Source organism: Olea europaea, chromosome 11 (assembly GCF_002742605.1).
Source record: "Olea europaea var. sylvestris chromosome 11, O_europaea_v1, whole genome shotgun sequence".
Classification (NCBI taxonomy): Eukaryota; Viridiplantae; Streptophyta; class Magnoliopsida; order Lamiales; family Oleaceae; genus Olea; species Olea europaea.
Genome location: NC_036247.1, coordinates 11,888,695 through 11,900,897, shown reverse-complemented (window position 1 = coordinate 11,900,897; position 12,203 = coordinate 11,888,695). Strand labels below are relative to the sequence as shown.

General features: G+C 34.5%; 1 protein-coding gene and 1 long non-coding RNA gene across 3 annotated transcripts; one reads left to right on the top strand and one right to left on the bottom strand.

Annotated features, from left to right (window-relative positions):
* The first annotated feature begins 3,356 nt into the window (after positions 1-3,356).
* Positions 3,357-10,796, top strand: LOC111403417 (potassium transporter 4-like). Of its 2 annotated transcripts, none has more exons than XM_023031920.1 (10): positions 3,357-3,500; positions 4,099-4,262; positions 4,838-5,078; positions 5,168-5,413; positions 6,006-6,056; positions 6,188-6,448; positions 6,557-6,609; positions 6,901-7,015; positions 7,106-7,360; positions 9,449-10,796. In XM_023031920.1, exons 2-10 carry the CDS (start codon positions 4,107-4,109, stop codon positions 10,531-10,533), a joined length of 2,463 nt encoding a protein of 820 aa, XP_022887688.1. In that variant the 5' UTR covers positions 3,357-3,500; positions 4,099-4,106; the 3' UTR covers positions 10,534-10,796. The 2 variants fall into 2 exon arrangements, with proteins under 2 accessions (XP_022887688.1, XP_022887686.1); XM_023031918.1 differs by having other exon boundaries at positions 3,357-3,510.
* A 918-nt stretch (positions 10,797-11,714) lies between these two features.
* On the bottom strand, positions 11,715-12,196 carry LOC111404900. Its single transcript, XR_002704707.1, has 2 exons — positions 12,040-12,196; positions 11,715-11,933 (listed from the first exon to the last, which is right to left on the bottom strand). It is a non-coding gene; the product is annotated as an uncharacterized LOC111404900 (long non-coding RNA).
* Positions 12,197-12,203: the final 7 nt, after the last annotated feature.

Below are 12,203 nucleotides of genomic sequence, written 5' to 3'. Positions count from 1 at the left end.
GTGGTGCTGGTGATCGATTGTTGTAAGGTGGTGGGTAGCTCTAGCAACTGTGGTGCTTGACGACAATTCGATTGTCTTTATCCCTTCTCTGATTTTTGGTATTTGGTTGGTAGTGGTTGTGATATTGGTTGCGTTGGCGAGGGACTGATATTAGTCGAGTGAGTTGACGGAGGTAGTAGCGCGGCGTTACAGTTGTTGTGAAGTCTAAGCCTGATTGTGCTATAACATTATTTTTGTTGGTTTTTGCATTTCTATATTGTGTGGTGGTTGTGGGTGGCGATGTGGTGGTGTTTTTTACGAGGAGTTGATTTGTTTGAGGTAGTGGTGATGGTTCTAGCAATGACAGTATTGGTGGTAGTGTTGGAAACAATGGTGAGATGGAGGTCGCACATATTGACAGTGGCCACAAATTATTTAGTAGACTGTGACTATCAAATTGGTTAATCTGTGAGCAATGAAAAAAAAAGGATAAAGTTTGACCAAAAAATAATATGTGACCTAAAAAATTGTTAATTTATGATCGATAATTTGATAATTTGTTACTGTATAATAAGTTGTTAGTTATAATATTTGTGATTTGTGACTAATAAATAAATTGTGACTTATAAATTTTTAATTTGTAATAGATGAACAAATTATGATCTATAAAATTTTTGAATTATGATCGAAAAATAGTATGTGATTAACTAAATTATAAATTTGTAACCATATTATATAGATCTGTAACATTAATATATTTAATTAATTAAACCATAAATAAATTTAAATAAATATTTGATTTTTGAAATCTGAAATATTTGTTCTTAATTTTGAAATGGACGATATTTAATCTCTTAGTTTTGAATTTTTTACCCAAAAAAAAAAGAAGGAAAGTGAAAAAAAGAAAAAATGCGCCCATAGGGCTATTATAACTTGGGGCTTGCCAAGCCAGATAATCATCGGCTCAGTACACATCAAAAAGGTTAAAATTGGCCAAAAGGTGACTCGAGACGGTCCACTTTAAAACTAACATGTCCAATTGACAAATGTACTACAAAAGTTACTTTTTCACTATCAAGATGGTCTTAATTGACTTCTTAAAATTGGTGGTAATAAATTAGTAGAAGAAATATCTTATGGCTATTAGGTATTGAAATGTCATTATCTAAGAAGTTGCATAGAAGTTTCCTATTCGGTCTTTTAAATTGTTTGTGGGTCATAATAAATTAGAACTTAGTAGAGAAGAATATTTTGATTTGATTTAGCCCCTGTTTGGCCCCCCATTACATTACATTTCATTTTTTCTTCTTATTTTTAACCACGTAATCTTTCATAAAATAATATTAAACGTAAATCGAAAATTTTTCTTTATTTTTTAACCACTCATTTAAAAAAAATACTATTCCATCCATTTTTATTTTCAAAAAATGAGGGGCAAACGAGGCATTTATAAATATCTATAGACTAGTTATAAAATACTTTTGTCGAGTTCTATAAAATGTGTCAACCATGGACCAGTATAGAATCATTGTACGTAGACTATGTTTTTATTTCTTGGTTTATTGTCTTGATTGCATTGAATGATGCTGGTTGCTGACTTACTACATTTAATTTTTTTTATCAGTCAATTTAGATGAAAATAAATAAATAGATAAATACGTCAGCTCAATAGTAAATGACTAAATGCTATGTCATAGTTGTTAATATAAATTTATCTTCTTTTTTCTAGGACTGGGCAAATCTCTCAAACCGAATTAAATCGAACCCGACGGTTCTTATCAAATCAAATACCCGAACGGGTATCTGAATTGAGAACCGACGGGTACGGTTCGGTTCTCGATTCTAGACCAAGAATCGAAAAATCGAATAAGAACCCAATCTTTCTAATTTGTTTTTTTATTGAGTAAATCAAATTATTTTAATTTTAATTTTTTCTAAACAAATTAACAATTTCTAAATCCAAATTTTTTGCCCAATAATTTGTTTCATTTCTAATTTTTTAATTTTTGGCCCAATTACCTATTTTATTGTTTCATTTCTTAGCCAAACAAGATCAAATCCACTAAACAACCCTAAATATTTACACTAAAGTGCATAAAGTTGTCTCGACTCTCGCACTCACTTTCGCAGCCTCGCTAATATTCCAAAACATACACAATCGTCGACTGACACTGTGACCTCCGATCGAAGTTGTGACCTCCGCCGACCAAAACTTTGATCGTAGCGATTATTTAAACAAGGTAGTTTACTAATATCTGACATTCCAAAACCATTGAATGTATCATTAATTGTATTAACATAATGTTGTTATAAATGTTAAAAAATTTAATTATAGTACAGAACCGAACGGAACCGAATCGAACCGACCCGAATGGAACTGAACCGAACCCAAACAGTTTCATACTTATATTTGGACCCGATGGTTCCATTTACTAGATACCCGAAAAGTTTGGTTCGGTTCGATTTTCTTTAGAATCGAAGCGAATCAACCCGCGTCCACCCCTACTTTTTCCTTTTCCTTTATCCATAATTACCAGTACCCTTCGAGAGCATAGCATAGACAAGACTATAGTACCGAAAATTAAAAATCAACCAAGACAATGACATAGAATTAAAAATGAATTAAGCAGAAGAACCCAACAAGTACTGGATCATTCATAAACTAATTAATGCTCAGACGCGTCACTTAACACGTTTATAATATTTATATTTATACTCAAATAGGTTTTTATTCAAATTTATTTACTTTTCACCAAAAAATTTAAGCTATGAATTTTGAACTTATTTTTAAGCATAAGTCCCACCAAACCTCTAAATAGTGTGAAAATCGAAGTAGTTCTCGAGTTTATCTGAGTAATGATATAACACGCGACATCTCCAACCTTTTAAAGAAGAGCTACAATTTCATCAAGAATCAAAATATTATGTCAAATTCGACCACCAAAATATTGAGGCGCTTTGATTTACTGAAGAGCCAACAACTCCATTATAATATAATTTTTTACCATTTGGAAGTTAACAAAAAATTAAAAATCAAGTAATATAAATAATATATTAGGTCTCCGTTTAACAAACAATAATGTCCATTTGATCCTTATTATTTGAAATTTTAATGATTAGAATAGTATTTTTTTTTTTTTTAAAAAATTTGTGGTCAAAAGGAACAAATTTTTTTGATATTACGTATAATATTATTTTATTAGAGAAAAGTAGCTAAAGTGAATTATAATTTTAATTGGCCAAACGTTTGCTTTAGAAGTTCAGTTTAAAGTTAAAGATTTGATTAATCTGACACACAGACGATGATTAGAAAAATTGACAAATAAAATCACGTCGCAATCAAGGTTTGGTCTAATCAATTTACTGAATTTCACTATCACTCCTATCAGTTCTATTGCTAAATGGTGCCACGCCACACACGAATTTAACGCGTATAAATTTATGTATACATATCTCGAATTAATTCCGGGTTTTGTTACTTCCATTATCAAAGACTCTAATTTGATATAAATTTCACAGAGGTCAGTGAAGGTAAGCTAACTCAATTTTTATTTTTTACTGGAGTTTCTTGGAATTTATTTTTGATTAAAGGTTGGATATTTTCCAGATGAATTAATGATTATGAAAGCTGCGAAATTGATTGTATGATTTTTGTTGTGATAAAAAATGGGTATTCAGTTGCAGGTTTTGCTTTCTGGTCTGTTAGGTTACTTGGAACTAAGAACTTATAGTATATTGATGGTAAATTAATCAAATTTCTTGATTTGAAAAGTTGACAAGCTTTATTAAACCCTATTCAGATATGAAATTTATTGACTAATATTGATAAAACAAGCGTTTGTTGAGCTGCTGCTTGTGTATCCAGTTTAGCCACAAAAGTAGCACCAGCATGTTCTTTCCTGTTTATGATCTCTTCTTGAGGGTTGTAAATGGTTGAAATGACTAATATGATCTGTTATACTTTCGCTATTTATTTTTTTTAACTGAATATTGATGATCAGTACTGAAATATGCTAAAACTCCTTAATAATCCAGGAGATTTTGGAATTGCTACTTAGTTGTTTTTGTGCCAAATTATTGTTTTAGGGGTGTAATCCATTATTCAACAAAATTGGACAGGTAAATTGATGAATCCAATTGATATTGATCTTGAGGAACACGGCAATGACCAACCACCTCCAAGTTCAGTGGGTGGGGGTCAAGAATCAATGCACCCAAGAAGACAAGATGGGCAAACCGAACAGTTCCAGGTAGCCAGGAGAAAAGGAAGGTTAACCACAAAGGTATGAAATTACTCCATTTAGTTCCTTCAAGGGTATGGATATTTTCTAAGCAAAATAAGCGCAACCCCAGGTTTAAAAGCTGAAATGAAACAGCGCATGGTGTTTGCAAATTTTGTGAGTTGGGCCATGAGGCCTTCAATGCTTAGTCAAGAGAGGTGCAAAAATTCTTTACTTGTCCAACACCATTCAAGAATACTTAAGCATTAACGTTTCGGAAGCAATCTGTTACTAATCATAATTAGGCATACAGTACTCAATTGACTGTTGAACGTGCACAAGTGGGGGCTTTTTTACCTTATTTCATTTGCTTATTCTCTAATATTGTAACCAATTAATTTAACCTCTTGGTTTTCCAAATTATTTAGCTATTTCTGAGCCACAGTGCTGCTAAATATTATAGAATCGCCAGTATAAATATCCCCCCCCCACCCCACCCCCAACACACAAAATGAAAAGGGAAATATGAAAGTTATAAAGAACAACATAAGGGAATAAATAAAAAGAATAACATCAGTTTTTGAGTTTGTGCTGATACCTCAAACTGAGAACTGATCCGATTATGTATTTAATTGCAGTTTTCTTTGGTGAATCTTTCCAGCACCTTACTACTAGCATACCAGAGCTTTGGTGTGGTATATGGAGATTTGAGCACATCACCTCTCTATGTTTATAAAAGTATATTCATTGGGAAGTTGCAAAACCATCAAAATCCTGATGCAATATTTGGTGCATTTTCATTGATTTTCTGGACTCTAACACTGATTCCTTTGCTCAAATATGTATTTCTTGTACTGAGTGCTGATGACAATGGTGAAGGTATTCTAAGCGCGCTGTACTTTTAAATATTAACTGATTACCCCGTAGCTTCTGATAACATCAGACCAACTATATTTTAATCAATGCAGGTGGAACATTTTCTCTTTACTCCCTGCTTTGTAGACATGCAAAACTCAGTTTACTTCCCAATCAACAAGCAGCAGATGAAGAGCTCTCAGCTTACAAATGCGGTCCCTCAGGACAGTCTTCATCATCTTTAACACTGAAGAGGTTTCTAGAAAAGCACAAAAAGTCTAGGATATTTCTACTTCTTGTAGTTTTATTGGGGGCTGGCATGGTAATAGGTGATGGTGTAATCACTCCAGCAATTTCAGGTATGATAATGCTAATTATTGATGTCTTTGAAGTAGTATTAGATAAAAGACAAATATGCCTGTTATTGACTAATTTTCATCGTGGTATTATAAGACTACTATCTTGCAGAATTATTTCACCCGATTTTTACCTTCTGAAATTCAAATATTTCACTTTATGGCACTTTTATTTTAGCGTGCGTAACATTTCAGTTAATGACTTTTATTTTAACATTTTCTGGTCTCTATGTTATTTATAAATTAGCAAGACCATTCATTTGTCTGGCATTCAACTTTCATCACCAATAATATCTAAGGTGAAAAATCTGGTTAAATGCCCCATGATTGAGATTATAATCCACTGTACCTAAACCACAACATTTATTGCAAATATGACTGAATATTTTTGCGTACTTCAACTTTGATTATTTATTTTCCAAAACACAAGCAAAAATTGAACTGTAGGTCATGTAATCCTAAGTTGCATGTTTGTTTCTATCTCTGATCCTTCTGATTTTTAGTTCTCATCTATATACTTGCTTTTCTGAGTGATCTCAATTTTTGAGCATTTGTACTAGAGCTGTTTTCAATTGGCATCATTTTTTCATTGCAGTTCTGTCATCAATATCAGGGCTTCAAGCTGCCGAGAAAAGGTTGAATCAGGGTATGCATAGTTCTCTGTATTTCGTTAATTATTATTTGAACTGAGTTGCAGTTGCTTTTATACCATCACAGGATTGCACTCCACTGAATTAAATTATACTTCTGATCATCAAAACAATCTTCCATCTGTAGGTGAGGTCCTACTGCTTGCTTGCGTCATATTGATTGGCCTATTTGCTCTGCAGCATTTTGGTACCCATAAGGTTGCTTTCTTGTTTGCACCAGTCGTTATTCTATGGTTGATATCAATTTTTGCCATTGGCCTGTATAATACTATACACTGGAATCCAAAGATCGTCTTTGGCCTTTCTCCGCATTATATCATTAAATTCTTTAGTGAAACTGGCAAAGATGGATGGATTTCACTTGGCGGGGTTCTTCTTTCTATAACAGGTAAGTAAAATGTACAGGGTTAAGACTTGGTCTTTCTTGTAGTAGTTATATCGATGAAATGAGAAACCTCAAGTTTTTTACTAATAGCTACAGTTTCTGTGATTACAGGAACTGAGGCCATGTTCGCTGATCTTGGCCATTTCACTGCCTCCTCAATAAGGGTAAGTCCATCCCAATATATCCATAGCAAACATCGAGTTGAGAATGTGATTAACAAGAATTCAACAGTTTAGTTTTACTTTGGGTTAACGGATTTATCATATATTCCTTTTCCTACTAGACATTAGATTCTAAATTACTATGGGGAGCCTATGGGAGGAAAAAATTGTTTACTATTGCAGTTGGCTGGATCAGTTACGCATCTACTATTTGATTATCATTTCACATTATATTATATGAATTACCAGTGACACATGAGCTCTATCATAATCTGCATATTTTCTGATATGCAGCTTGCATTTGCATTTGTCGTATATCCTTGTTTGGTAGTGCAATATATGGGCCAGGCTGCTTATCTGTCAGAAAATATTTCTTCAATTCCAAACAGTTTCTATGACTCAATACCTGGTTAGTTTTATTGCTATACTTATAGATATTATATTTTTCATGGAATCAAAATTAGTTATATTCTACTGGAAATATTTCACTGTCCTGCAGGTAGTGTATTTTGGCCTGTCTTTGTTATTGCCACCCTTGCAGCCATCGTTGGCAGTCAGGCTATTATTAGCGCTACCTTCTCTATTGTTAAGCAATGCCATGCTCTTGGTTGCTTTCCACGGGTTAAGGTTGTTCACACATCAAAACATATCTATGGGCAGATCTATATACCAGAGATCAACTGGATCCTCATGATTCTTACTCTTGCTATCGCTGTTGGTTTCCAGGACACAACTATGATAGGGAATGCATATGGTAAGCCAATAATATCAAGTTGTAACTTCCATCTTTGTTTCATAACTTTCTTTGAGACCATTGGTTATATTATGCTTCTGTGCTGCTTATGACAATATTTCAGAACATAACAAATTTAATGAAATCTACATGTATTATTCCTGCATTCATAACTATAGTAGAACTTTCTTACACAGCGCTAAGTGATATCAACATTGTTGAAAGATTTTTAGGATAAGGTTTCATGATGAGCAGCGATATAGATGAGAGTGTCTTGATAATTCACTGTGCAGTAGCTGAAAGAGAGAGCAAACTGATATGCTGAATCATATCTTTAACTTCGCATTGATATTTCTGTTATCATCAACTAGATGCTTATTTTCCTCTAATCCTACTTTCTAACACGTCGTGTGCAAGGATTAATATGCTTTGAGCATCCATTGTCTATGACATTTAGGACTATTAAAGTTTGTGAGATCTTTAATGAGCTAGAATTTTTCTTAAAGGAAATTTGTTGAACTTGATGATTTGAGATGATGAGAATCAAAAGTATTTTTTCACGGGCTGAACTTCCTAGAAATTGAAGGAAGAATTCATAAGGTACCCCTACATCCCTTGGTATCACCTCAAGGATTTGAATTGCATCAAACAACTTAATACAAAACTAGAATTTCTACAAATACTTCTCCCTGATTGTAGATTGGAAGCCTAGAATGCTTTAAATAGGCACAGTGAATTCCTAAATCTTTTAGGATTCCAAATTCTGATTTGGAAACCTAATAAATTACCTAAGTAACTTAATAGTGATGGCCTGATAGTAAGAAAGACAATACTTAATGATTACCTAAAGAAACAATTTTAGACATATGTAGATTTCTAAAAATTACGAAAATATCCCTCACCTGAAGGCTAAAAATACTTCACAAAACCAAAATCTATATCAAACATGCCTAGTGGCATGTTTATTTTATTACATTCTTTAAATGTTCGACAGTCAAAGGACGCTTCCAAAAACTGCCATGGGAACGTGCCTTACTCACTTTCATATTCTTTATATCTCTACCACAAGAGGAGCTTGACCTTGGCGCATCAACGACACAAATCGTCCCATATTTTAATTTTTGGAAAATAAAGTTAGGTAAGTTTTTAATTATTAAAACATTTGTGTAAAAAAGTTGAAAAATTCTATGAACTTCATGTCAAATTTGTTATGATTCTACTATAAGCATTTTTCTTTCTTCTAGCAGTAGTAAAATGTTGCTTAACCAATGTTGATATAAAAAATATCTGATTCTCTAATTCAAAAGATATCTGCTTCAATGATTAATGCTAAAAAGTATTTAATTTCATTGAAAAATAAACACAAAAATATTAAAATGAAGAGATAATATATAATATAATAACTTAAAAAATGTGATCTGATGTGTCACCAATGTGTCCGAGTTCTACTTTTTCGAGAAATCATGTGTATGCCTTGCTTGTGTCGCGTGTCCGTAATTGTATCTGTGCTTCTTAGACTATTGGCTTATAGATATTATTTTTCTGAAAATCTGCTTTGCTTTTTGGGACTGACATACATGTGCTTATCAATTATGGACATACATGCATATGTTTACTGTGTATTTTGGTCCTGTATGCTGTTCTCTTAGCATAAGTATTTTTTGATTGATATGCTCCTCTTTCATTTATTGTGAGCTGGGAGAAAGTTGGGGATCTAACCCTCTCCCACCCTCATGCCTCCAAGTCCAACACTACCAAAATCAAGAAGATGAGGAAGAGATTTTTCCTTCTCTCTCTCTCTCTTTTTTCTTTTACTTGTGATTGTGGTGTGGGGATGAGGAGGACACCTTGTTCTATGAGAAGCAAAAGCAAAGAAAAGAATTGCAAAGTTTAAATGCTAGTTGAGCATTTTCAAAGTGTAGGGGGGAAAGAAAATACCCTACCTTGTTTTTGCTTTAAACAATTTAACCAGGAAACTGCCTTCTGTGATGACTTCTGGCCACCAGTTTTTTGTGCCTCAAAGTCCATTTATGTTCCCATTTGTGTTTCTTATTTTGTGACAACTTCATCTATATGATTTTTTCTTATACTGGAGCTTCTGTTTGGCAGGCCTTGCTTGCATGTCTGTTATGTTTATTACCACATTTCTAATGGCACTTGTCATGGTCTTTGTCTGGCAAAGAAGTGTTGTACTTGCTGCTGCATTCCTCCTTTTCTTTTGGTTCATTGAAGCCGTTTACCTATCAGCTGCATTCATAAAAGTTCCTCAGGGAGGATGGGTATCACTTGTGCTATCCATGATCTTTATGTTTGTCATGTTTGTCTGGCACTATGGAACTTGCAGGAAGTACAATTTTGATCTGCACAATAAAGTTCCACTAAAATGGCTCCTTGGTCTGGGCCCTAGCCTTGGTATTGTTCGTGTGCCTGGTATAGGTCTCATATACTCAGAATTGGCAACAGGAGTACCAGCTATATTCTCACACTTCGTAACAAATCTTCCTGCTTTTCACAATGTTTTGGTGTTTGTTTGTGTAAAATATGTTCCGGTGCCCTATGTCTCACCTGAGGAGCGCTTCCTCATTGGCCGTGTATGCCCCAGACCCTATCGCATGTATCGGTGCATTGTGCGGTATGGGTATAAGGACATACAGCGAGATGATGGGAATTTTGAGAACCAACTCATTCAAAGTTTAGCCGAGTTTATCCAATTGGAAGCTGTAGAACCTCAGTCCTCAGGCTCCGAAACTGCATCATATGATGGGAGGATGGCAGTCATAAGCACCAGAACTATTCAATCCAGCTCAAGTTTAATAGTATCTGAGCATGATGATTTTGGTACGAGCAATTCCATCCAGAGCAGCAAATCATTAACCCTACAAAGCTTAAGATCGGCTTATGAGGATGAGAACCCACAGAGGGGGCGTCAAGTGAGGTTCCAGTTGCGCCAGAGCCCTGGAATGGATCCCTCTGTAAGGGAAGAACTATTGGACTTGATCCAGGCAAAGGAGGCGGGTGTTGCATATATAATGGGGCACTCATATGTGAAAGCAAGACGGTCTTCCTCTTTCTTGAAAAAGCTTGTCATTGATATTGGTTATTCATTCCTCCGAAAGAATTGCCGAGGTCCGGCTGTGGCACTTCATATTCCTCACATTAGTCTTATCGAAGTAGGGATGATATATTATGTGTAGAGGTTACTTTTCCATGTTGAGAAACTCTATCAGGGTGCACTGCGAATTGATCTTTTGTACAAGCTGATAAGCTTATGATTTTGAGTAGGTTCTAGCCGTGCAAGTAACCAAGAAGCTGTTATAGGTTTTTCTGTTGCGCTTCTTGTGTATATGTATGTATATAGAGAGCTCTTATTTTAAAGTCGCTACTTGAAGGTTACTATTCCTTTTATCACATCATGTGCAAATTAAGTCCGAATATAGAAATTTGGTTCGAGCTTGAACTGCTTTTCTTCTCAGAAATCTTTTTGTTTTTCATTGCGAGACAATTTGAGAAGCTACAGGTGGCGTCGAACGTCCAAATTTCCAGTAACATTTGACTGGCCAAGCCTTAGCAGAACTCCCCGCTCATCAAGTCATGTATTTTCTCATCAAGTTATATTAGTTCTCTCTCTTTCACTTTTATATGATGTGTAAAGAAGGTTGACTACTGTTCAAATGCGTAAGAGGATGGTAAGATTTATTTACGATTAATTTTAAAAACGGTAATTTTTGTTGACGATAAAAATTGGATCAACAAATTTCTCTTACCTAGCTAGAATTTTCGCTTCCTAAACTCACTGATTTTGATGCTCAAACTAGAGGAAGAGAAGAAATTACTATTTGAAATGGAGATATTTGAATTGTGCACGGTTTCCTTCTCTTAGGTGGGGTATTATGGATTTCTCTTAAAGTTTTGGAGCAATTTGGCCATTTAGAGAAATTTGACAAATGGTCACCTCTTATTAGCTAGCTTTCAACTGCAATTGATTTTGTTAGGAAGACACTGCAGTGACAAAAAAAATGGTTGAAATACAAGTTGACCTACACACACAAAATATGGGGCCCACTTTTTTTTCTTTTTTCTGAATTTTGAATTCAGGTGGGCCCTCGGGCATGTGAGAGGTGGTCAGTGTCTCTTTCAACCATTTTCTGTCACTGGAGCTTAATTCACTTTGTTATAATATCACGATTTATTCATTATCTCACACGTCTTTCTCTTATTGATTACGTGAAATCATACTTTGAACACTTGCTCACGTGTCCTTAACAACGATTTTTAGCCAACTTGGAAGGGAAATGGCTCGCCTATATTTGGAGCGAGCATTTCTTATACTTCACATTCCATTTACAAGCGCAAGCAGATGGCGAGGTTCCCGGAGTGTATTTATTGATTCAACAATTTTATTTCCTTATTTTAAAAAAGAATCGTACATTGGATTGCTTGTGTATTCCTATTAACCAAACAATGTACTAAGAATTTTTCAGATGATACTCCCATCTTGAATCACTGCACTCCTTAATATTATAACTATCCCTCCTGTGATGATATATCCACTTTCTTCATTGTTTGCTTCCTGCACATTATCCCTGTTTATGATCTGCATAACATGAATTAAAGTGAGTCTAATTTCAACATTTTTACCTTTACGAAATAACAAATTGATATTTTAAGAACGAAAATTGTGATTGAACTATTGCACGTACCAGAACATTTTGGCCAATCCTTGCATTCTTGTCAATTATAGCTTTTCTTATGTGTGAACCTTCTCCTATTCCAACAGGAATGCATAGGCCTCTCTCTTCCCTGGCACCAATCTGGACATTGTTCGTCCGTTAAACAATTACATTTGAGAAACGAGATACTTAGT